The sequence below is a fragment of the Odontomachus brunneus genome, unplaced genomic scaffold (genome assembly GCF_010583005.1).
Source record: "Odontomachus brunneus isolate Ranch 3 - 2012 unplaced genomic scaffold, Obru_v1 Obru_scaffold_028, whole genome shotgun sequence".
Classification (NCBI taxonomy): domain Eukaryota; kingdom Metazoa; phylum Arthropoda; class Insecta; order Hymenoptera; family Formicidae; genus Odontomachus; species Odontomachus brunneus.
The window spans coordinates 1,501,518-1,526,510 of record NW_022639478.1 but is presented as its reverse complement, the minus strand read 5'-3'; the positions used below and the strand labels follow the sequence as shown (position 1 = coordinate 1,526,510).

Sequence of the window (24,993 nt, the reverse complement as noted above, 5' to 3'; positions counted from 1 at the left end):
GTGTGTGTGTGTGTGTGTGTGTGTGTGTGTGTGTGTGTGTGTGTGTGTGTGTGTTTGTGCATAGACGGCCGATAGAAAAAGAGAGGCGAGAGAGAGAGAGAGGCAGAGAGAGAGAGAGAGAGAGAGAAAAAGAGAGAGAGAATAAAAGTCGATGATGCCTCGGAAATCTCGACTTGAGCACTTTCGGACCGAATATATTGTATCTAGGTATTTTGTGCACTCGAAGCTATATCCGATGGTTCGACAGCATTCAATATTGAAAAGTATATATGGAAAAACTAAACACGAGCTTAAGAAATTAATGATAAATTTTGCGGTAAATCTTACGATATTGAATCGACTAATGATAACACAAATGTTATTGTGTCTTCAATAAACAGACGCGATATACTAATTGAACGTCAAAAAACTAGAAGACTAGAAGATATTATGGACGTCTTACCTACAATCCCGCTATTTTCTCTTATCCGTTACTATAATTATTAAGTATTATCGTCGATATGCTACGATCAACGTACTTAGAGTTTCCGACATCTTTCTTCTCGTTATATGTTTGAAGGTACATTACATTGTTTGCGCGATCCTTCCACTTCTCTCTGTGTTTGGGCGATACAATGGGTGATATTAATTTTGCGCGACAGAGCGGGAACACATGCTGCCGAAATCGATTTCTCGTTTGTTACGCAAACATACATAACTGCACATTTCAAATCGTTGAATCGTATCTATGGAGTTTCTTATTCAATTTTATTTTTTTCGTCAACTGACTACTCGCCAAATGGTAATTAAGATCGGTAGAGAATATAACTAGATGATCGTCGCGACAATAATTCTTTTGCTTGTCAAAGATGACATTCGAACTTACATCGACAAATCTAATGATCGTTACATTGTTTATTAGCTAACTTTTTGGTAACTAAGAATATTTTTAGACATTCATCCAGATATAACGTATAAATAATAATCTCTTGCCTCTCTCTCTCTCTCTCTCTCTGTCTCTCCCATCCTGTGTGTCTCCCCATCCCTCTTTCTCACTCTCTCGTTCTCTCTCAATCTCGATCATGTACACGGCAGATTTTACGCGAAATATCGCGAAAATTGGGCTAATTTTGACTATCGGTTATATTTCTTGAGCTTGCGCATTCTTCTTCAGATGTATTCATCAGATACTCGATATAACGATCGATCGCGCAACGCAATATTACGATAATCGTTTTTCGCGCGGTTTTACGTTACAACATCGTCCGTCGTGTCCCCTCTAAAGTCACTAAGGCTCAAAGAAACAATGATGATGAGAGCGATAAGAGTATTGAGACGTGTGTATGCATATGTGACTATATATCTCTTATGGTTAATACGCGCGCGCGTGTATTTGGTATAAGCGGTAAAAACACTCCAAGTATGGTATCGTTTACAGCGTCGCATCGCGTACAGAGAATAACGCGCGACGCAAAATATATATATATATATATATATATATATATATATATATATATATATATATATATATATATATAATGTGTAAATGTATGTATAGTAGTATATTCCATACTTTCTCGCGGAACGTTTGAGGGGGCGTGGAAAGCTAATTAACTGCTAAGTCGCTCCGCAAAGTTAGCGGAGAAGATAAAGATTAGGAGTACGTAAGAGTCTAAACGAAGCTCGGTTGATTGTTCCGGGTGGCGGCGGCGGATCTCGCCTCCTCTCCTCCCACCTCCGTCGTTTTGACATAATCTCTTTAGTTACTGTATTACGTTATCATTACATCTAAAGTTCGAGTTCTCACCTAAGATTAGTCCGAAAGAGCGTATATGTCTATGGCTGTGTGTGTGTGTGTGTGTGTGTGTGTGTGTTTGTGTGTGTGTGACGCGTGCGCGCGCGCACGCATTGGTGGGTGTATGTTTTTATACGAATAACGCGCATACGTATGTGCAATCACAAGAGTATGTCTCTCCTTTTTTCCGTCTTTTTTTTCAGTAGATTGCACATCTAGCGTTGGACGAGCCATGACCAAGGTGACTCGCACTCACCGTTCCACTTGCTCGACTACTACGTAATTTGCGTTCGTGCTATTTTCAACGAACGTGCGTCGATACGCATCGCACGCGATTCGCTTCCGCGATCTCACATGGCACCGTTCGTATCGCCGCGAATCGATGCGCTCGACTTTATACGCGGCATTACGTCACGTCTGAGTCGCCGAATGAGCTTTTTATCCTCCTCTCGACGACCTCGATGCCGCAGCTTTTCATGAAGCTTCGTGAGACGATGTCTCGCTGCGATCTTGGAAAAGTCGGAAAACTCGGCTGGCGACACCCTCTCCTCCTCCCTTTCTCCTCATTTTTTCATCCATCTATATATAGAGAGCCACAGTGTATAGTAGCATCACTTAAACTGCCCTTCTGAGCCTGTATCTGTCCTCTCGGCCTCCAAACTAATTCTTCGACGTTAGAATCGTCACAAATTCTGGAACATATACATACTCGGTAACAATGTGACGCAACGATAAAGAAAAGAGGGTGAAGAATGATCTCATAGAGTTAAACGTCAGATGAGCATTCGCATTACGTGCTTCAGCTTGTTATTCTAATTCTGTTATGTGACAAGGTGTCGCACTAACTAACCTAAATAGAAGTGTATTTACATTTAGCTCGACATGTTCTAATTATTTGTGAAAACATCTATCAGACGCGACATAACGTTAAAGTTGATGCTAAGGATAATGCCAATTTAACGAGTAGTTAGCCCTATAAATTCTACATAACCGCGCGCGTTGATATCTGCCTTGAAAAATCTTCCGATCCAACCGGTAGGTTAATATCGATTAATATCGAAATTGTTACCTTCGTAATTTACCATTCCGTCGCCATCGAGATCCGCCTCCTTGATCATATCGTCAACCTCCTCCTCCGACAATTTCTCCCCGAGATTCGTCATCACGTGTCGTAGCTCCTTCGAGGAAATTAAGCCGTCGTTGTTCTTATCGAACACCCTGATAAGAGACAATGAGGGCAATATGACTGACTTGTCTATCCCGCATCTTATCTTATATTGAAAGCAGCTTTCACCCACGGCCGACAATTGCCTCGAGGCAAATTCTCTCGCGACTCGTCGCAACTGCCAAGGACAATTATCGTCTCGGGTTTTGCCTCGAAAAGCTCATTACCGGAATGCCTCGCGAAGTTCATCCTCCCCGTCGGCACCTTTCATCTTCTTCGACATCATCTGTAGGAATTCGTTAAATTCGATGGTACCATTTCCGTCCTGATCTACTTCGTTCACCATATCGCGCAACTCCGTCTCTGAAAGAAATTATCGTGTATTTTATCGGGCAGTTCCAGCGACGTACTGGATGCACATTCTTGGTGCATTCGGGTTCAAACGACTTACCCGATGGTCTTTGACCGAGAGATCGCATGACGACCCCTAATTCCGCCATCGTAATTGTACCGTCTTCGTCTTTGTCGAAGAGCATGAATGCTTCCTTGAATTCTAAAATAATAGAGTTTTGTGATAATCGTACTGCTACTTTACTCGAGACGAGTAGCCGCTGTTAGATGTATTTCAAGTAAATTTCCATGCATGTCACATTGCGAGACCACTATGATTCATTTTTATCGTTCAATAAACGATATTCAACGCGAGAAATATGTAGCGGTTTACTTTCATCATTGATATCATATTTGCAACTTTTATCAAATACTCATCCTCCATCTCTACTTCCCTCCCCTCTAATAGTTCAGTTTCGTCAGAGCTCATCTTGCATCAATAATGACTTCGTCACTAGAGAGAATATGATAAATTCCATGTATGAAAAGAATTAATCACAATAGATACATATATGACAAAAGGTTCTTCTCTTACGTTACGACAGATTGCATAGGGTAAACTCGGATAAGATGGCCATACTTTTTTAAAATGCGAAAAAAATACATTTCTTATTGTTATTTCTTAATAGTGTTTGGCATATTACTTCACCGAAGCCTACAGTACATAATACCATCAAAGTTAAAATACTTCAGTGAAATTATTTATTACAAAAATATCAAAACATGAGTATTGGCCATTTTATCTAAATGTTTAAGACGAGATGGCCATAAGAGATAAATGACCCATACATATTTTATATTCAAGATTCTGCACCTATTATTTTATAAAATAATGAAAAAAACATAATTTGACATATTCATTTTAGTATAGGATATTTAATATATATTATTTGTAAAAAATATAATATACATATAAAACAGAAACCTTTACAAAACTTAAATTCTAAATTCAATTTTTGATCAAAACATATTGCACATAAGATTTAATTACTGTAATATTGAAAGTAATTTTTGAAAATAACGACTTTTGTTTTATAAATGTTAGAATGATAGTGGGCCATCTTACCCAAAATATGAGTGAAAGACGGTTGTAATAGTACTTATAAACAAATAGTGAAAACAAAAATAAAAATGCATGTTATATTACAATTTACATACCTACTTTATGTATCTAATGTTGATTGCGATAGCTTAACTGTAATTTATTCGACGTTACAGCAAGTTTTAGTGGATACACGAGAAATGTTACAGGTAGTCGAAAATAAAAATATAGTATAATATTCATAATCTTGCTATTTTGAAAAACGTACGCACATACACTACGACAAATATTGATTATCTTTGTGACTGATTACACAAACGCAATGTTTTGCAATTATTAGAGAAATTACAGCCTATGGCCATTTTTTCGGTATGGCCATCATATCCGAGTTTACCTTATAATTAATACGTTAATTATTTAATTATTATTCAAAAAAAGGGATGGAGGGGAAGAGAGTGCTGCATATATATGCTACATACGATATTATGAACACAAACTAGAAGTAAACAAACGGGGCGCACAGAGAAGTAGAGATTGCGAGGTAAACACAATCGATATTATATCGCGTGTCATTAGCGATGATGCATCATTGCCAATGAACCATCCAGTGCCGTATAACTATGCGCCGAATAATCATGTTCTACGAGTTTACTCATTGGGATTTCTACCGGTAGAATATATTTCATTGTTGATATCTTGATTTTCCATCTTCTATTCTTCGAATTATGTCTAATACTCTCATTTCACTAATACTCTCATCTCTTTAAATCACTCAATATCGAATGCGGTATTAAAGATTAACAAGAAAAACGGTTGAGAGGCCAGTCGTTTTACATACGTCTTTTTGTTTTAATTATATTTTACTTGCTAACTAAGACAAGTCGTGTGTAATATCTGTTCTGTAACTTCAACTATGAAATTGTGCGAACTTACCTGCTACTTGATCTTCCGTGAGCCCATATTCAGACTGAAATAAAAAAAAAAGACAAACGTTCAAATTATCTAGTATTGTATCAATTTTGTGCAGTGCACAGCCTATTAATTAATATTTATGTAATAAATACGCGTGTATCTACACGATAAAACGCTAAGCGGCGTCTAGAAAGTTCGCCGTTTAAATCTCGCGACACGTTACTCTCTTAAAATGAATCAGTGAAACATCACTGGAAACAGTGAATATACACTGATTTGCGGTTATATGTGTTACACTGAAAGTGCTTAGTGCTATACTTATAACTGATATCAATGACTATTCACTGATTCACTTTAATAAAGTACATACTTATTTTTCACAAATTTTACACAGCTTTTCATATCAAAGTGTGAAGGTATCGTTTTCAGCTTAAGTTGATTTTCTCATTTATCTCGAAAGTTCTTTAATTGAGCGTAAATATACGGTTTCACGCACGTTTAAAATGATATTTCTTGAGAATAAATCTACCCGAGTTTTTAAACTCGGTGCACATATAGAGAACACAATAATAATAGTCCATCTATTTCCTTCTTATAAGGCACATTGATCAGTTTTAATGATAGTAACTACCCTTCGATTTCTTCCATATTTCCATACAAACAATTCTGTAAAGAAAAGTTAAAGAAAAAAATATGTGTAAAATTTTGCAAAAATTTTAATCTTTGATTCGTAATTAATGAGCCCAAAAATGACCCAACTTGGATAATTTCACACAAACCAAACATTCTTTCAATAATGACCTCGGCAATACTGAATCCGACGTTTTGAATTCTGCAAAATGAATCTCTGATTCATAATCAGCGACCCCAAAACCTATGCATCGCATATTATTTTCTCCAAATTTTCTTTACAGAATTACTTATATAGAAAGAATTTACAGAATTACTTATATAAAAGAATTTGAAAAGGGTAGTTACTAAAAGCTTAAAACTGTTTAATACGTTAAATGCTAAAAGGAAAACAGATAACTATTATTTTTTGTATCCCATATGTGTGCCGAGTCTCAAAAACTCGAGTAAATTTATTCTTAATAAATTGTTTAAATTATTTAAATAAAAACTATTTTAAACATGTGTAAGATCGTATATTTGCGTACAATTTAGAAAATTTCGAAATAAGTGAAAAGATCAATTTAAGCTGGAAATGATAACAGATTCCTTCATACTTTGACATAAAAAGCAATCATCCAAAATTTGTGAAAAATCGGCGTGTAACGTTCCGCGAGGTTTATTTGTTAATCGCCAGTGAACAATTCTAGTAATGATCCTCTATGATCTTCTCTCGTACGGTGGAGAGAAGACATTGAGAAAATTTTGGCGAAATGCCCGCTAAAGACTCCGGCGCGACGAAGAAAGGTCGCGCGTGGTGAATTATTAATAATAACATGTCGCAATGTGATCGCGAGATTCGCGACATTCGCCAGACGACGAAAGCAGCGTAACTAGTCGTTCTTGCAGATTTCATCTATACACTTACGCTACGAATTTTAATCACAAAAGTTTTGAAGAGTACAAAAATCTGAAAAACGTTAAAACGTCCAGAAACGGTATAAAGTGTCGGTCGTAAAGCATCTTTTGAAATCCGTTTTATCCAAATACATAATACAAGCTACGTATGCGTGTATGTGTTATCTCACTTACACTTATCTGTCTTATTTGACCGTCTATTGTGCTGGTCAATCTACGAAGTTGTCCGTACGCGTACGAGTATTTCTTTTCTGACTCCGCCATATTCGACCGTCACACGTGAGGTTACGCGATGTACCGAAAGATACGAAAGGCAAGGTTTGCGTTTGCGAGTCTATGTACGCATTCCATTGCAGTTATCGTCGATTCGCCGTCGAACCGACGAAGTTCAACATTTCGTCTCTATTACAAACGCGCGGACGTACAAGCAACTATATCGCGCTCTTTCGCGGGAAAGAGTTCAACGTGCATTCCGATTGTATCCACGATGCGACGAAAGCCCCTTAAAAGCTACTCAAAGTCCAATTAATAGCTATGGACTACCACTGACTCCCTCAAGACTGGTATCGAGAGAGAAAGAGAACTTGGCACATCCGAAAAATCTTTGGTATCTTAACCTAAATCGCGCAATTGCTCTTCGTTTACTCGGATGTCATCAAGGATGACGTACAAGGGCCGAGAGATTTTGATGTTGAGGCTTTACCGTCGTTTGCCGATCAAACGCACACGACTCGGCCGATTACGCGGACAACACTATTCGTTGGGAACGTAATAGTTGGCTGGTTGGATGAGTAAAAATAACCGACTAGTGTGGCATAGAAAAAGACATTGGAAGCGGATGAAATTTAAGTTGAAACCAAAGTCGCGCGTTTCGACTTGTCTCTCGAGATCTTGTCTACTTCCTTCTTCTTCTATTTTCACAATCGAATGCGCGCGCGTGTACACACTTGAAAAAGAAAGAGGAAAAACGAAAGAGATCCACCGACGTAGCTTCTGGACGTTTGGTATCGCGTGTCGTACGGAGAGGACGGTCCGCCCGATGACAAAGACGCGTGTGTCCGAGAATCGAGCTTTGGCAAGCTTGATCTGTTTTTAACCAGACTAGGTCTCCTCTCTATGATTGGACGTCAGGTCCAGAGCTAATCCCTTCCTCGCTGCTCTTCCTCTTGAGCGATATCAATATAAATGAATCTTCTCTTCTCTCCCTCTCTTTCTCTCTTTTTTGCTCTCGCTCTCGCTTTAACTCTCTCGCTGTCTGCATAACGCTTTAGTAATCAATTGTAAAGGAGTTCGGTGTGGTAAAAAAAAGATCAATATTTAATTTGTTTTATTTTTACAGGTAAAACTGAGATTTATCGAAAAAAGGCAACACCGATGTTATTTACTAGATATGAGGTCTCTAATAATACTTAAAAACTGATGAGCAATATAAAAAATTAGTATTTTACCAAATCTTGCCGTATGCGTTAAATTGCCGAAGTTGAGGCGAATGGGCGTACGACATCAAGGCAAATTGACTTTAAAACTTGAATTAAAAATACATTTTGCAAAAAGGTACGATCGTAAACAAAACTCACTTATGTTTAACAATTACGTTTACGTTTAACAATCGATTTTAATTATAACTAATTTTAATTAACTATTATATTAAAAGTATAGGTTACACAAATGTAATTGTTACATATATATAAAAAATATAACAAGTAATATAAATGAAACGATATCAAAAGATTTATATTACAAATGAAGACCTTAGACAGCACAAATCTCTAAAATATATATCTTCTAGAAACATCCTAAAATAAAAAAAAGACGTCTGAAACAAGTGGAATACCTCTTCTCTTTCAAAAATCTTTAAGACATCTTTCATTCGTATGGAATATTTGTATGGGACTATATTTTATCACAATAACACAATACCAAAGTAACCAAAGTAATTAATTATATGGAAGAGAAAAAGCACGTAAAAGGAACTTTTTATGAAAAAGAAAAAGCATATCTTTAATTAATAAAAAATTCATTTATAACCTCATAATTTAGTTTAAAGCTAAATTTGACCTTGATAATTAGCCGCTGAACTGTAATATTTATCATAGCCTGAGTAAGAATAAATTTGGATAAAATTATAAATCATATACTGTACACACACATACACACACGTGCGCGTACGCTTTCTATTTTGCAATATTTGATTTCGAATTTACGTTTGGTTAGTCAATATATGTATATATCGATATAGTCAACTAGCCTCAATCTTTCTGTACACTGTACCGTATGATTTATGATTTTGATACTGTTAATAGAGACAGTAAATCCGATTTAACGAGTGTCACATACGTGCTGTATATTGTGTGGCAAAATATAGTAAGATCAAATGTTTAGCAAAAAACTAAATGGCAATTATTAATGAAAACAGTTATTACGTGCTAACAAAGATGCGAAATTGTACATGATGAGATCATCGACGATCCTGTTCGGCAAGATGTTTGATTATTCCAAAACGAAATAAGGACAATAATACGTCGTAATACGTCGAAAGCAAGGAAGAACGTTTATTTCTCTGAGCGATGGATCGCATATCTCAACGATACAAGCCGCATAACGATTGCCGCACGACAATGTTATGTGGCGCGTACTAGCTGAACGCGTACAACTTATCGATCGCGCATCGTCTCTATACGTTCAACTGGGTCAGATCGTAGCGTATTTATTAGCAATGTGCACACGCGTTATGACAAGTTGACAAAAGCGTTTCTCGACGCGATTCGATCGGACATTCGCGTCAGCTCCTACAAACAACGGTGTAATTGGGCGGTGATCGAGCGGGTCGAGTCTGGGAGTGACTTTACGGCGCGATAAATAATCAAGCATAATTAGTCAGTCGCGGACCTTCTTCTCTTCAATCCAATCGATTTCGACTCCCGTCAAAATGGATGCCCGCGAGAGACATTAACTGTCTCATTTTAATCATACAATCTGGTGACTCGATTAGTTTTAAGCTCCTGATGTGACGGACGATGTACTTACTCGATAACGACGCTTACCAGATTAATGGTGACGATAAGATCGTACTGCTGTCGTTGGCCTTTCTTTTTGTTCTTGCCGGTTTTCACGGAGGCCGCCTTGGGTGTCACTTTCACTTGGCCTTTCTGAGCCGACGGCTTCTGGGTCGATTTTGTCGCACCCTTAGCGCCTGGCGCAACCTTTTGACCGGCCGCCGGCGCTTTTTGACCGGAAGCACCTTTTTGATTCACATGACCAACACCATCCGCCGGTTTGTTGCGTGCCTGCAGTTGAGGAGAGACAAAATTTCCATTAGACACGCACTAGTATGAGAGAAACTTTTCAATTAATGATGTAATCCAACGGATGTAAGACGAAATATGTAAGCAATAGGCGACGCTTGTGATCATTGTACATCACATCGATGACATATCAGGAATGTGTCGATGGAATTCATTTCTTTATCTTAGTCTATTTATTTCTCTTCTCCTCGTTGAAAAATTGGACGAACAATTAGACGAATTATCGATACTAAATTACGAGTTGGCGGGAGAGAGTCCGTTTCGTCTCGTTTAACTCGTTTAAATGTATCGTGTAACGACTGTTTGCTCACCTATTAAGACGTTGCTTCAAATACTCGGGTAAAGAGACACTACCTGCATCATGTGACTAATGTTAACAAGATAATTATTCATTATCTTACTATGCGTTTGGTGTGGTCCAGTGAACGAAACCCGGAACCTAGATACGCACACAGATCACGATCGGTGAATGTGATCATCCGACACGAGATTCATCGGTTTCTCCCTTCATAAGATCTCGACAATACGTTCTTCGCAAATTATCAACATGCTAAAATGGCATGCTTCTCGAGGCAATGTTGCGCGCTCGACATATTAAAGAAATTGTGAGAGTTAAAAGTACATAAAAAATGAATTTACTGCGTCGACGGATATATACATCGTCGTAATCCGTATGTAATTGCCAAAGCGCAAAATGGGGAAATCTCTACCCCAGAATGCTTTTCTACTCATTTACAAACTGATTCTAAAGCACAATCTACAACACGATACGTGCAATGTCAAATATATCATCATACACTTCCGACGACGCGCTCGACTCTAAAAAAAAAAGAAAGAGTAGCTAGAATAGTTAGAAAATACTGGAGACTCGCGTCCTCGTTTCGATAGGACTCCGACGTGTGTGTGTGTGTGTGTGTGTGTGTGTGTATGTGTGCGCGCGCGCCTGTGTGTGTATGTGTGTGTCTCCCTGATATAACATTCGAATCGTCGTTGTCGCTCGCATGAAATTCGTGTGGAAATACGGAAAACGCGCGGTACATCGTATCGATTGGAGTAGCACATCGAGAACACGATCGTTTGTCGCGCGTGCGTAACATCACTATGAACGGATTACGATCGCGTGGCTGTGTATCAAAAGCGTGCATCCGTATATTGAAACAAACACGAGAGTTTATCGCACGCAGCCAGTAACGACATCGCTTTACATCGAGAAACGTGAATCTAACGCGATTCGCGCGACGTAACCAAGTTCCGCGCGTTTGCCTACATTAGCTACGTATTCGGATGCATTCTGTAATCTTTCACTATGCTCCCTCCTGAAACGCGTCTCAACTTCCTCGTCAAAGCTGTACAGGTCCGCTCGGAAAACATCCGATGCTGAGATGAATTTTCACACGCACGCTTTCTGATCTTCCTAGTCAAGATAGCTAGAGAGATAAGCGTTTGATAATTCTTTCATTAAGATCCCTCGGTTCGACTATTTGGTCGATCAAGTCCCGTAATCAAGTCGCGAGAGCGGAACCGCGGCGCTTAATCGATAACTAAAGAAGTCAATAGACTATACATAACCCATCCGTGCGGCAAGTGGCGCTTGGCTCGCGCTAAGGGTCAAGACCATTCGGTGTCTCTCGTTTTACGAACACGTCGACGTATACGTTTCTCCTTCTCCCTGTGGTCGCGAGCTCGCGGTAGCTACGCCCCTCAAGGGAACAAATTAATAACGATCGCCGATGGGAGATTACGAAAGTTCCACTCGCGGGATTTGTGAGGAGAAGAGAAGGGAAGGGAAAAATATGAGAGCGGGCTGTAGAGGCGAGTGAGGGGGAGAGGTAGAGGGGTTACTTTCGCCCGGTCGATTAGAACGAATAGCGCGTGCATCGTGTCCATTTATCGTCCATACGCCATCAGCGCATAGTGCCGGTTACGTGTGATTCGTGTGGGCGGAAATACAGATTTAGGTCGCTGACTGCGGCCGTTTTACGTCTCTGCGAATCTTGTCTTCGTGGAGGCCTAGCCCGCCTGTTTTAACGTCTAGGCAGAATCCTGGGTGACCCCCAAGGTTTATATTCGACGCGGCTATGTGGTGATTGCGATACCGGTCGAAATACCGGACGAAATGTAAAATAGGAGACATATTGGGGAAAACGAAAGCGAATGTATCACTTTCGGAGCTTCGACCGCTTCTATTCTACTGACAGTTTAGACAGATAAACAAATATATGACACAGATGTTTACGATCGATATCCGGTCGATACGTTTGACCACTACTCTCCTCATTCGTCAAACTCATTAGTTCCTTGTATTATCGTCAGAGTGCAATTCTGTAACATTGTTGCGAGCTTGAAAACTTGAAAAAAGAAAAGGAAACGAATACTGTTTTTAGGACGCGCGTGCAAGACATTGTTAACCTAATTGAAAGGGAAACAGCGGACGGAGCGGAGTTCGTAAAACGAAGTCGCGTGCCGCACATTGTGTGGGTGTTAATCTAGAACATTACCTGCTCGGACTGTTACGATATGCGCGCCATTTGCACTTTCGGCATTGCAGCTAAGGCCTGTCACTTGCTCTTTATCGCATAAATTATGTACTCTTTAGAAGAATGTTCAACGTTGTAGAGCATTGACTGTTATAGATATCGTCCTGCTGAAACTGCGAGAAGCATGCAATTTATCTCATTCTATCTCCGTACAATCAACTGATCGATATCATTATGCTTCCGTATTAATGACATCCAGATCTTTGATTTTCGAAGATGAGATATTTGAGGAGAGATTAGTAGTGCGTTGACGCGGATTTTCTATCCCCGATATGAGAGAGAAATGTTGCCTACAAAATATACACTATGTAAAAGGCATCTAATATAGTGATTACTTGACTATGAACATCAATGGTCCGTCAAATATATCGCGTTACGAGTAACCACAATGACATTGGGTATTTCTCGCGCAAGTGTGCGAATGAATCGAAAGCTAAATTGTCGCATCGATAGTCTGTTCGTTAGTTTACAAGTGAGACGGACTCTCTTTCGGCGCGCCCTTTCTTACATATCTATACAAAGTAAAAGTAGCTCGAGTAGAATGTGTATCAAGTCGTTCGCAAGTCGACCTATATTCCTATCCCACATCGGTTTGTCAAGAAACCACTAATAGATTAGTACTCGATCCTCAGGTAGATCGAGCAGGCAACGTCCGCTTTGAAATCTCAAATGTGTTGCGAACACATTACATCCGGCGAATTCGATGAAAAATAAATCTAGCCAGCGGTCCATCAATGAATCGTACAAATATTTCGGTTCGCGCAACCAAGGTTCCTTTGTGTCAATTGAATTCCGTCCGCCTCCTCGGGCCGTCTAATGCTTCTCGCGGCATTACGACATGCATTGTAAGGCGTCATGTCTCGTCTCAGTCGTTTCACCCACTCAAGTTTTGCCCGGAGTGTTTGCGAGGAGCGAGACCTGGAAACCTCTTTCGAAAGATCAATAATTGAGGGTGATAGCGGTCGCCCTTGGAAAGCTATACTTTGCGAGAAAGACACCGGAGCATCATACGAAAACCAAATGAAAACAGCAACGATCCTCGCGTTTCGAAGACGCAACCGTGTGTATAATGTAATCGTTGATCGCGCATTTCCTCTTAAACGTAACCTGATCTTATCGAATGTCCCCTGAGTGAGAATTTTGTGACAATAGTACTAGCATAAAAATAACAATGTTAAATAATAAATGTCTCAAACGAGAAGGAAACGCTTGTTGATGTAGAATTGTAAAGTTTTTCTAACCGTTTGATCGGAGACAACATCGTATCGAAATTGTGAGTCGTTGACCTAGATTTCCTAAAACGTGTCTTGTAACAAGATTTATGAGCACGAATCGCGATTTTAGGACACAAAATGACTAATCGAATACAGAGACAGTCGCGGGGCATATCATGCGTATTATTGTTTGTTTAAATGTGTCATAAATCGCAGACAAGCGCAGCTATATATAGCATTTCAATATATAATAAGAGCAGCTCTTGAAACATGTCACTGAACTGATCACGCAAAGTCTGGAAGCAATAGATTAATAATTAAATAAGGCTCCGACAGCGAACAGAGACATCGATCTCTCTTGTCGCACTTTCGATGTCAAGGAATACTTGATGTTAGTGTAAATAACACTCTCCTTCGCCGTGACTGTTTCGAGTTGTCGAAATATAATTTCGTGATGACTTCTCGCTTATCCTCATAGCAAACACGGTTAATCTTTGTTTGCAAGCAAAGGATATTATATTGACGCTTCAAAATGCGTCGCGGCGCGATATCATCATTCTAAATTTTTGTTGTAATAAAAGTGCATTCACACGTTTTAACACGTTTATATTCGGAATGAGAGTTGGATTTGATTTAAGAGGATTGGCACGGCAAACGCTATTTGGACCAGTTTCGATCTACTTTGATTTCCCTTGCTTGTGGTTCGGCTTGATAAATGAAATATCAGATTACTTCAATCCCGACTTGACAAGAGCGCAACTTAAGTCGGTCTTAACTTAACTAAACCATTATTACAGTAAAGAATTTTGCACTAAATCTGGTAGTATCAACTTTCAAGGATATTCTTTATTTCACTTGCTTAGAGTGTATTCTTTCGAAATTGAAAAGGGTTGTTTCTCTCTCTCTCTTTCTCTATGGAAAATAATAGATATTTTTATGTAGTCCTACTGCATTTACATTACGTTAATTCCCAACATTTTCTTTGCCTAATCTATTTTGTTTATAGGAAACTGTAACTTTTAGAGAAACAAAGCTGATGTAATTCATTTTCATATTCGCAGAAAGCAATAACGATTTTTCGCACGTGTCCATCTTTTCTCGAAAACAGTCCTTGACCTATATTTACGAGTTTGAAATAGAAGGAACTATACAACATTTCTCGCACTTTATATTAAAGTTTAGTTAAATGTACTAATTGTAACAATGGTGGAACCAATGTTGAGTAGACTCATTTAGTTATTCCTTTGGTTATTCCTCGACTGATATCAATGTTAATCCTTGTCAAATACATTATTCGCATCAAGACTGCTACACTTGTTTATCTCTACATTCGACTTGAACAATGTTCTTCTTTAAATTTTTAAACTTCAGAAAATATTTTTAGGTTTTAATTATTGCAATGAAATTACTTTGCTACAACTCCAACTGAATGATTGTATTGATGAATTAATAGACAGACAGACAGACAGACAGAAAGGGAGAGAAGAGAGAAAGAGAAAGAAAGAGAAAAGGGAGAAAAAGCTTTACTTATTCGTAAATCAACATATCACCACGATTGTGTGCATGCGTATATGTATGCGTGTGACGCGCTATATGATTGTGCATAAAAAATATTGCAACATTAGTAACTTACAAATAAAACGTTAGCGCGAGGAAACGCGTCGATTGTGATAAAACGAGTGAATGATTATAGCGATAAAGTTCAAAAGATATCGAAAAGATATTGCAGTTTTTGACAATATCGATTTGCATAAATGTACTCATTAGCGACAGATTTCTCGTTGCATTCGTGTCGTTGAGCGCCGTAACGAGGATAGTATTACGTTTCCTAACGCGTCCCAGGGCAGGTTCCCGCATTATTTTCACTCACAAAATATTACTAACATAATTATGCCAGTCTATTATCCTGAATCCTCACAGTGAATACTTACTGTTGTATTTTCCGCGGCAACATTGCGGAAGAAAAAAGCAAGACGAAAAAAGTGCAAAGAGTATGTACGAGACATGCATTTCGATGCGTTTGTTTTTATTCTATGTCAACAAAAGTTTCAGAGGCAAATGCATTCCGTGCGATGCTTGACATTTACGACACCGCCTATTAACCGTTTGCGTGCGATACTTGGAAAAAATTGGTAAAAGTTGAGGTACAGTCGTGCAACCAATTTTTTTCTGTATATTTCATTATCTTCATTACTTTCTTTTTTCCTAAATAAAAATTAAAATTGACTTGTGAATCGGAAAGAAAGAAATTCATATATGATATAATACATATTATACATTACTTTTATATATATATATATATATATATATATATATATATATGATGTTACTATATACATATATTCGTCGGAATAACTGGCTTGTATTGATACATTTCGAATCAACTGATTGAAAAGCTCGTCGTACAATCATGAGAACTTGTCACTTTTTTGTCGTCACTCTCTTAGAAAAATATGAAAAAAGAAACAAACCGGCTTATTTAATAAATACTGTCGACGTACCGGGAGATATAGTAAGTTTGTAATTTGCAGCTTTAATCACAGATTGAAATATTTTACTTCGCCTCTGAAAAAGGTCCTACCAATTGCCAACTTAATCTACTCTCTTTAGAAAGCATCAATTGAAAATATCAAATGTCTGTATTTGCTATATTTATACGATATGGCATGCACGATATAAAGAAACGACACGATTACGCTAGTTGTAACTTATGTAATGTAATTATTAGCACATAAACACGCTGAAAGATGATACATTGAATGTTTGCGAAGAGATTCATGGAAAGGTTCGTGAATAACTTAAATCGAAACTTGTGAGATATACGCAAATGATGTAAGATTGTTCTCATCGTCAACGTTGCATCTCCAGTATCATTTGTGGACAAGTCAATTTTGCGATAGAGAAAGAGGATGAGAGAGAGAGAGAGAGAGAGAGAGAGAGAAAAAGGAGAATGGGAAAGAGAGAGAGAGAGAGAGAGAGACAAAAACGGTAGTAAGGGGCGGAGAGGGAGAGAAGAATTACCGAACAAAGGTTCGTAGTACTTCAGTACTTCATTACACTCGTATCGAATTATAACGTCGAAAGCGAGAAATTAATCTTTTATCATATCTCGCATTATATGTAGAACCGCGTAAATAAAGCGTATAAAGACAAAGAAAAAAATTTGTACGACTCGTCGGTTTCGACTTCATAATCCAATCGAGGTTACGCGATAATGGAGGGGAGCGAAAATATGTCGAATAAAATAATTGGCAAACCCTACCTACGCCCTATGCTGTACGCTTTAGCGAGATGCACGTGCTCTACGTGGCAGTCTCTACAATGACAGAGAACGGGAGGGAATCTATGTTTCTAAAAAGTAAAAGAAATAAGTAAATGATTTTTATCGGCTATATCTAGCTAAATAGCTAGTAACTAATCTCTCAACTAGATTCTGGATTATCACATCTTGGTATATACCTGGCTCAGGCTTCTAAAGCTACTTGTGCTGGCGCTGCGAGCCTGCAAACACAAGTAACAGTATATGTCACTAATTACCACGCCACTGTAGTTGAGAAATATAGATAAAAGTATAGTGTGTAACACTAACGACATTATAAATATACAATGCATTAGTCAACGGTTGCAAAAGTATAATTTATAGGAAGAGCGAGAATAGTAATGCGTTTCGTAAATATCGGAATAAGTGTACGAAATCACATCATGGAGGCAATCACGTTTTATATTTGAATAACGTGTACCATAGAGAAAAACACACGCCCTTTCTACGCACGCACGCTTTAACGTGTAGTAAGAATGATTTAAAACTCAGGAGACCTCATTAAGTGATGAATGTTTCGAATCAGCGAACATTTCTTGCGTGAATATTTCTTCCGGATTTTTTCATTCCGAAATTATCAAATACAACGGGATAATTTGAATCAAGTGAGTATATTGTCTAAAGCAATCGTTAAATGAGGGAATTGTAAAAAAAAAAATCATTTTATCAAATGCAGACACGACGATATCTCAGTTGCACGGAACTATCTCGATGTGATTAGAGTTGCGTCGTTCATTGCGCGTTGCGTAATACAAAGCCCGTCAGATTATTCTCTCTTGACGTCACTCGTACAATAATTGTATCGAAAGAATAGTAAAAAATTTTTTGCAACTTTATACGTTTTAAAGTAGGGTAGTATTGAAATATCGATAACGTAAGTATCGGTTAGAATTAATACACCAATATATAACGAATATATAATGCGCACGTTACACATAAAATTACGACAAATTACACGAACATTATAGTGTTGAGTTCGCGTGCTCGGAGAAAAGAATTGTAATAACGTAAAGTTGCTTTTTAGTGAACGGACCGTTGGTTCAAGAATTGTTCAATGATACACAAAATTTCTGTGTATGGTTCTTGTGATTCAAATCTGCTTTTAAAAATTCTGTTCCCTTCAACCAGAACTCGTAACTTCGTTACAACTAAATTTCATGTCAACGCGACCAAACTTTTTTCTCTCTGTACGAGGAACTATTTTGGTGGATTATTAATACTCTGACAGTAGCCCTGATAATTGACGATGTCGTTTTGTCTATCTATCGCAAAGAGGAAAGAGAACCCGTCAAATCGGATAGCTGTCACGTTAGCAAATCGCGACGGGTTTACTGAGCCGAGCGCGACTCCTTGATCGGACGTCGCACTTGTGTTTCAACAGAAACTGTTTCCTTTCTGACACACACACGGTCTGGCCGTCATGCGTTAAATTGAAATCGATTAGTTTGCTAACACGGCACTCATTTTAAATTCGCCCCGCAACAGTGTCATTTGTTACGATCTTAAACGAAAAAATACTCAATTCGCAATATTTATCGTATTCGTTTAACATTTCTTACAAATGAACTTGTTTATTTAATAGTACGTACGTTAACATATGCGTGCATTTATGCCATTTCTCTCTCTCTCACTCTCTCTCTCTCTCTCTCTCTCCCTCTCCCTCCCTCTCTCCCTCCCTCCCCCTCTTCCTCTTTCTTTTTCTCTCCTTCGACAAGTTACTTACAAATTTACGTAGATCAATATCATTCATATATATTTATCCTATTTTTCAATTTGCTTCGTTCCATTTTTCGTTATCGATCGATTGTACCGAACGATCGTTATAACGTATCTCAGGGGAATTCTTTAGTTTGAGCTAGATGAATCTGATGAGCCTGGTGATTTAACGTATTAGCTCCTTACGATATTTAAACTAGTTAAACAGAAAAAAAGGGAAAAAGAAGTAAATAATATACATATTTTTTAACGTACTCCAGAATAACTCAGTGTTGGGCCATTTCGCCAACGTGCGCGCGCGTGAAATTAGAAATGCTTTACATAAAAGTATTGAGAAAGATTTATACGCGCATGAGCGCATAAATTTCGACGCATGTTATTAAAAGCATCAACCTTACGAATCTAGTTCTCGTGAGATTGATCATAAACTGTGCGTGTTGCATATACCTCATGTAACGTAACAAATACATATACGCTACATCGGTGCATCGGTTTGGAAATGAAAAGTAGTACGATCGATTCTAAGCGTGTAATTGTCGTAATTGTCGGGAAAAAGAACAAAAGAAAAAATTAGACAACGGAAGATCACGTCGAGTCTCGTTCGATATAAACGCCGGTCATTTTGCAAAAATTAATCGTCTTATTAAATCGAGCTGTCTCACGTAAATCGCGTGCGCAATAACATAAATTTCATAGATAAATTTCAAGCTGTTCAAGAATCAAGAAGCGCTAAGAGGCGCGCAAACAATAGTAGGCAGTAGTTGATTCGATATACGTTTGATCGTTTTACCTTGCTTCTGTTTCGCGGTGCGAAGTCTTCTTTGCTAGCTTTCCTGCGCTTGTCCTTGAGGATCATCCTCGCCGCGGCGAAAGCCATCTTGTCGTCGGCGCGCACTCTTTTTCGATCAAGTGTAACAGTATTTGTCACTGACTCGTGGCACGTTAACGATCCGATATGATACCAATATATCCCCTTTATTGCTCTTATTGCTCGGCGACTGATATTCCTCAGCCGCGTGTGCACGCTTAGCTGATTACGTATGCATATTTCGATATTTACAAGTGTACGTTCGTATATATTTGTGCGCTCGTATGTATCCGGTCGTGTGTACGTATACACGTACACAGCGACTTGTACAAAGGCTAACGGTGCTAAACGTCGTAGAATTCGTTCAACTAGCGCCTATCATATCGTCCTCGCCAGCGCCATCGTCATCAACATCAACGTTGTCCTTGTTCTCGTCCTCGTCCTCGTTCTCGTTCTCTTTCTCGTTGCCGCCGTCGTTGTCGTCGTCGTCGTCGCCGTCGTCGTCGTTGCCGTCGCCGTCGTCGCCGTCGCCGTCGCCGTCGTCGTCGTCGTCGTCGTCGTCGTCGTCGTCGTCGTCGTCGTCGTCGCCGTCGTCGCCGCCGCCGGCGTCGTCGTCGTCGTCGTCGTCGTCGTCGTCGCCGTCGCCGTCGCCGTCGTCGTCGTCGTCGTCGCCGTCGTCGTCGTCGTCGTCGTCGCCGCCGTCGCCGTCGCCGTCGCGGTTGTCGTCGCCGTCGCGATCACCGTCGCCGTCGCCGTCGTAGCCTCGACCCTGATTTATTCTCTCTAACGTGTCTCCCTCGACTCGTCAGATTCTTCCTTCCAGTTTCTTCTGTTCAGAATGTAGAGTTAAATTTCAGCGAAGCTTTTAAGTCATACAGACGTCAATTATTAAGTTTTAGGGCTTCGAGTGCAGGCGCAGCGCGCAATTACGCCGCATTGTTGCCGAAATGAAGGTGCGAGCCCGATACGGACTCGGTCGCAACGGCCGGACGACCGGTAATACCGGAAGCGGGCCGTGAGCGACAAGGATGTCGATAATGCACTCGCGCCAGTGACGGTACTTCTCAAACGGGCTGCTCGGTGGCGAGATCTCGCGAAAGCTCGTCGATGACATTTGTTCCTCCGTGACGTCGTTGTTACGTTCTCCTGGATCGACGGCTCGTCTCTTTGCGTTTCACTTCGCTTCGTTACTTCGCTTCACTTCGCGAGAACGCAAAACAGCAGTTCCGCGGCAATCAGTGACTCCCAGCTCTGGTGATTACGGTCTGGCGAGCAATGACGCTCCCTTGCGTCTACCTCGATCAAGAGCCACGGCTATCGTAATTATAATCATCGATCTAGAAAGAAAGACAGAAAGGAGTGGCAGTTGGTGGCCTGCTTTCGCTTTCAGGGTTTACATCCTACTGTCGAAACCATCGGAACGCGTTAATGGCAACTCGTTTCCCGAGGAGGAGCCGACAGAAAGTCGCCTAGTCGCGACACGTTCCGCACAATTGTACCTTTCGACATGTTTCACGCGGAGAAATGAATCTCGGAAGGTAACTTTCGGCGCTTATTTATTCTGTGTCTGACATCACTCTCAACCCTTCGTATACACCCTAGGATCTCGGGGACTCCAGCACAACTTTCTCGGATTAGTTTTGTCGCGTTTCTTTTCTCTTTTAACCCGCAAATCTCGGAACTCCTTAATTCTATCGACTTTTATTCATTATAGGCTTGTTCCTTAATCAATTCTCTATAGATTTAAAAAAAGTGAATTGAACCCTTATAGAAATACTAAGAATCATTGATAATTACTTATTTTTAATATTAAAAATACTGGATAATAAGTAATTATCAATGATTCTTAGTATGATATTTCTATAAGGGAAATATGTCTATTTTTGATAGAGTTACAATACAAATATGGATGGGATCCCCAGGACCCCAGTGTAGCATCTACGTATGCGAAAAATAAGTGTGTATACCTAGTTAACATAAAAAAATGATTAGAAACGATTGAAACACAGCACGAGGCTTCAGCTTCGAGCCGACATAATCGAAATATAGAGCAAACACTCGAGAGGATACATAGGGAGTAGGAGGGCGCTAAGAAGGGCAAGCTACAAAGAGGTATAGCTTGTTCGACAGCCTTGGCGTACTGCCGTATAATATAAGCACGCATGAGATCGACAGTAAGGCTTCCCCAGAGGAATTTCTCGAATTTGTCAATGCGAATCCAAGTCCCGAAGAAGGGACGATATTCGCGCGCGTACACTTGCATCTTCTAATCTAAAGACGCTTCGTGTCGTAACGCGCTTGCTGATGCATCGATATACACCTACTGATAAAATACGCGACACTTGACAGTTTGCAAGTCGGAGGCGAGTACTATCTATCCTATCCTGATGTGAGATCGTCGCTCGCGAGAATTCTCCGATGGGACCTTCTGCGAGATTCATCCCTGCGCTATATCCGGCATCTTTCTCTCCACTCGTGTCATCTCAGCAGCACGTGTGTACCGCCAGAACGACACGTTTCTCCGTCGGCCCGAGAGAGGGGAGAGCCTTGAGAGCCACGTGCACTCATTGTCATTAATATTTGAACGTTATCGGACGGCATCGGACGCGTCGCGATGTCGCGATGACACGCGTCGCCGCAGCGTGCGAATTCCCGTCGGGAATCGTCGCCCCGTACCACGTCGTTGATCCCAATCGTGACACTCGCCGATTCACCCGCATCGACACGAGCTAGTAACGAGCGCTACTAGCCGGGTTTACATCTGAATGGTCTCTTGCGCAAAAAAGCGAAACTGACGTCTCCGTATGATGTGTCGTTATTAGGATACAAGTGTCATCCGTGGAGACACAACAATCGAACCTCGATTCTACGAGATGAGCTGATATCTAACTCGACCAAGCTTCCGAATCGCCTGAGATCGAGAGCGTGCAGTCGAGATATATCACACATAAGGGACAATGTCGATGACAGACAACAGCGAAGAATGCACAGGGAAACATCGATGTACATAGCGTCACACTCTTGCAAATCGAATACTAAAATCATCGTCCTCCTCGACCCATCTTCCGTACTCTCGTGGGAACTTGGCGTACGAGTAGTATTGATCATTCCCAGGCTGCAGCCACCCCTTCCTGCCCCCGCCCTTGCCCCCTACCTCCTAGCCACGTCCCCCTCGCCGCTGCTCTGTACCCGGTCTCCGGCGTCGTCCGACCGTCATTCCGCGTCCTCCGACCTCCGATCTCTGACCTCCGACCTCTGTACCCCTCGCAGACTGTACCTAACCCTTTACGAGCTACATCTCTCCCGTCTCTCCGTCCTTGACTGAGGCCATCGGACATCCGGGCCGAGAGATTACGACAGTGCGCTCTTCCGATAGAAATTCGCATCTTCCTTTAGATCGACGGATTTCAATTTCTCATCAAGACTCAACCGTATTAAATACACCACTGCGCACACAATGCGCTGCTCAAGTATGGATATCTCTTTACGAAATCGTCAAGTAACAATCATATCAAATAATTTTCATCGAGTTTGGCACAATCGTAAATAATAATTGAGAGAAAAAAAGAAATATTATTATTATAAGTTTGGAAATGGCTACGTGAAATTTCAAATGGAAAAGAAACGCACATTTCTGACGTGGAGAGAGGAGAAGGAGAAAGAGAGAAAGAGTGTTTCTTCTCGGTATAATAATGTAATATCTTGTAATGTAACAACTTTGAACAAATACGTTGAGCAATAAGTTTGTTTAAAAGCCGATTGTAATTACTACTGTGAATCGGCAGATCTTTTAGCTTTATGTGACGATATTCGTGAGATGCTTCTACTACTGGTGCACGTCGTCGTAATATTTTCAAAAACTCAACAGCGGATAAAAGGATTTTGACCGACAACTCAATAATAATTTAGTCTCTTGTGAGTCAACTTCTTTTCAAGAAACAAGCAGATAGCATATCGTAGGATAATAAAAGTTAATTAATCGTATTGAGTTTTGCCAATAAAATATCCTGCGAAGAATTTCGCATGTCTTACGTATCAAAGTTCTCGGACGTTTCGGATGATCGGGACGTGACATTGTAGATTACAATGCAATGTGAGATGATTAGCGATTCTTATGATGATAGTCTCGTAATTCGGAATATTTTACACAAGATTGGAAGATTGGTTCAAAGAATGCGCGCGCGCGAGAGAGCGCATGAATGCGCGCGCAAATCCAGGTTCACGTCCTACTTACGATATCGAACTGCACGAGAGTTGGCCGTGCCGCAAAACGTTTCTGCCATTGACCGTTTACCTGCGATTACAAATTATAACGTCTCTCTTACATCACCGTATCCCTCCGATGGACAGTATTACGTACGGTAACGTCTAATATCTCGCGAGAAAACGAATCTTTCACTCGTTCGAATTAATTCAATTTTAATTTATTATTAATTTAATTCAACGAATTTTAATTCAATGAATTTACGTTAACTATTCAAATAGAAATGCCGTGCACATAGTTTGTTTCTCTTTGAATTTCGAATGATTCCGAATTATGATTACCGGTTCGAAGAAAATTGCAAGTATTTTTGTTAGTTCCACTCGCGTTACTTTTCCGTCCATTCTTATATATGTGTAGGAAGCATTGATTAGTTTTCCAGAGACACATGCGAGCGTTCGCAGCATCGATCGAATATCAAATAGAACTGCGAATTTGACTGATCGAATACAAGAAGCAGCATCCCCCCGTGCTATCTTTTCTTCTCGTAGAACGATGTTTGTCGTCACGCCAAACATTTTTTTTCTTTTCAATCATTGCTTCAGGATTTATTTGTATGAAAGGTAATGGGAAGCAGTCGATATAAATTTTACCATCGGTTACATCAACGTCAAATATCACGCACTGATCAATCGAATCGAAACAATGTTGCTCGTGTTGCGTTTACCACGAGGGCTCGAATTACTTCCATCGAGACAGCGAACGAGGACGATATCGCTCGTTAACGGGGGATATATAGCTGATAGGTAACGTATAGCTGACAAATTGCGAAAAGTGCAAAAGTATCATAGAACAAGTTTAGTGATTTATTTAGCTAGCATCGATATACAACTTGTTTTTTCTATTGAAATTAAAATGTATATTTGATAAGAACATATACGTTGTATATATATATTATATTGTTATATTGATATATACGTGTCAATGATAGAGAAAATAATATAGATCGAGTCGTTTGAGTCATTTCATCGACATAAATAATATCGTCAAGGCGCAATCTCTTTCTCTCTCTTTCTCTTTCTC

General features: G+C 39.9%; 1 protein-coding gene across 5 annotated transcripts in view; it reads right to left on the bottom strand.

The window, feature by feature from the left end:
* Positions 1 to 728: 728 nt before the first annotated feature.
* Positions 729 to 24,993, bottom strand: part of LOC116842873 (neo-calmodulin-like) — a 40,725-nt gene continuing 16,460 nt past the window's right edge. Inside the window, exons 1-8 of one of the 5 annotated variants that reach the window (XM_032812675.1) lie at positions 19,692 to 20,257; positions 17,326 to 17,367; positions 9,855 to 10,097; positions 5,305 to 5,338; positions 3,391 to 3,492; positions 3,167 to 3,302; positions 2,844 to 2,992; positions 729 to 2,466 (exon numbers count right to left, since the gene is read on the bottom strand). In XM_032812675.1, coding sequence (XP_032668566.1) covers positions 2,435 to 2,466; positions 2,844 to 2,992; positions 3,167 to 3,302; positions 3,391 to 3,492; positions 5,305 to 5,338; positions 9,855 to 10,097; positions 17,326 to 17,367; positions 19,692 to 19,778 — 825 coding nt within the window. In that variant the 5' untranslated portion in view covers positions 19,779 to 20,257 and the 3' untranslated portion in view covers positions 729 to 2,434. Of the gene's footprint in view, positions 2,467 to 2,843; positions 2,993 to 3,166; positions 3,303 to 3,390; positions 3,493 to 5,304; positions 5,339 to 6,984; positions 8,420 to 9,854; positions 10,098 to 17,325; positions 17,368 to 19,691; positions 20,258 to 24,993 lie in introns of those variants that run through there. The other 4 variants (XM_032812676.1, XM_032812677.1, XM_032812678.1 and 1 more) reach the window with 4 other exon arrangements.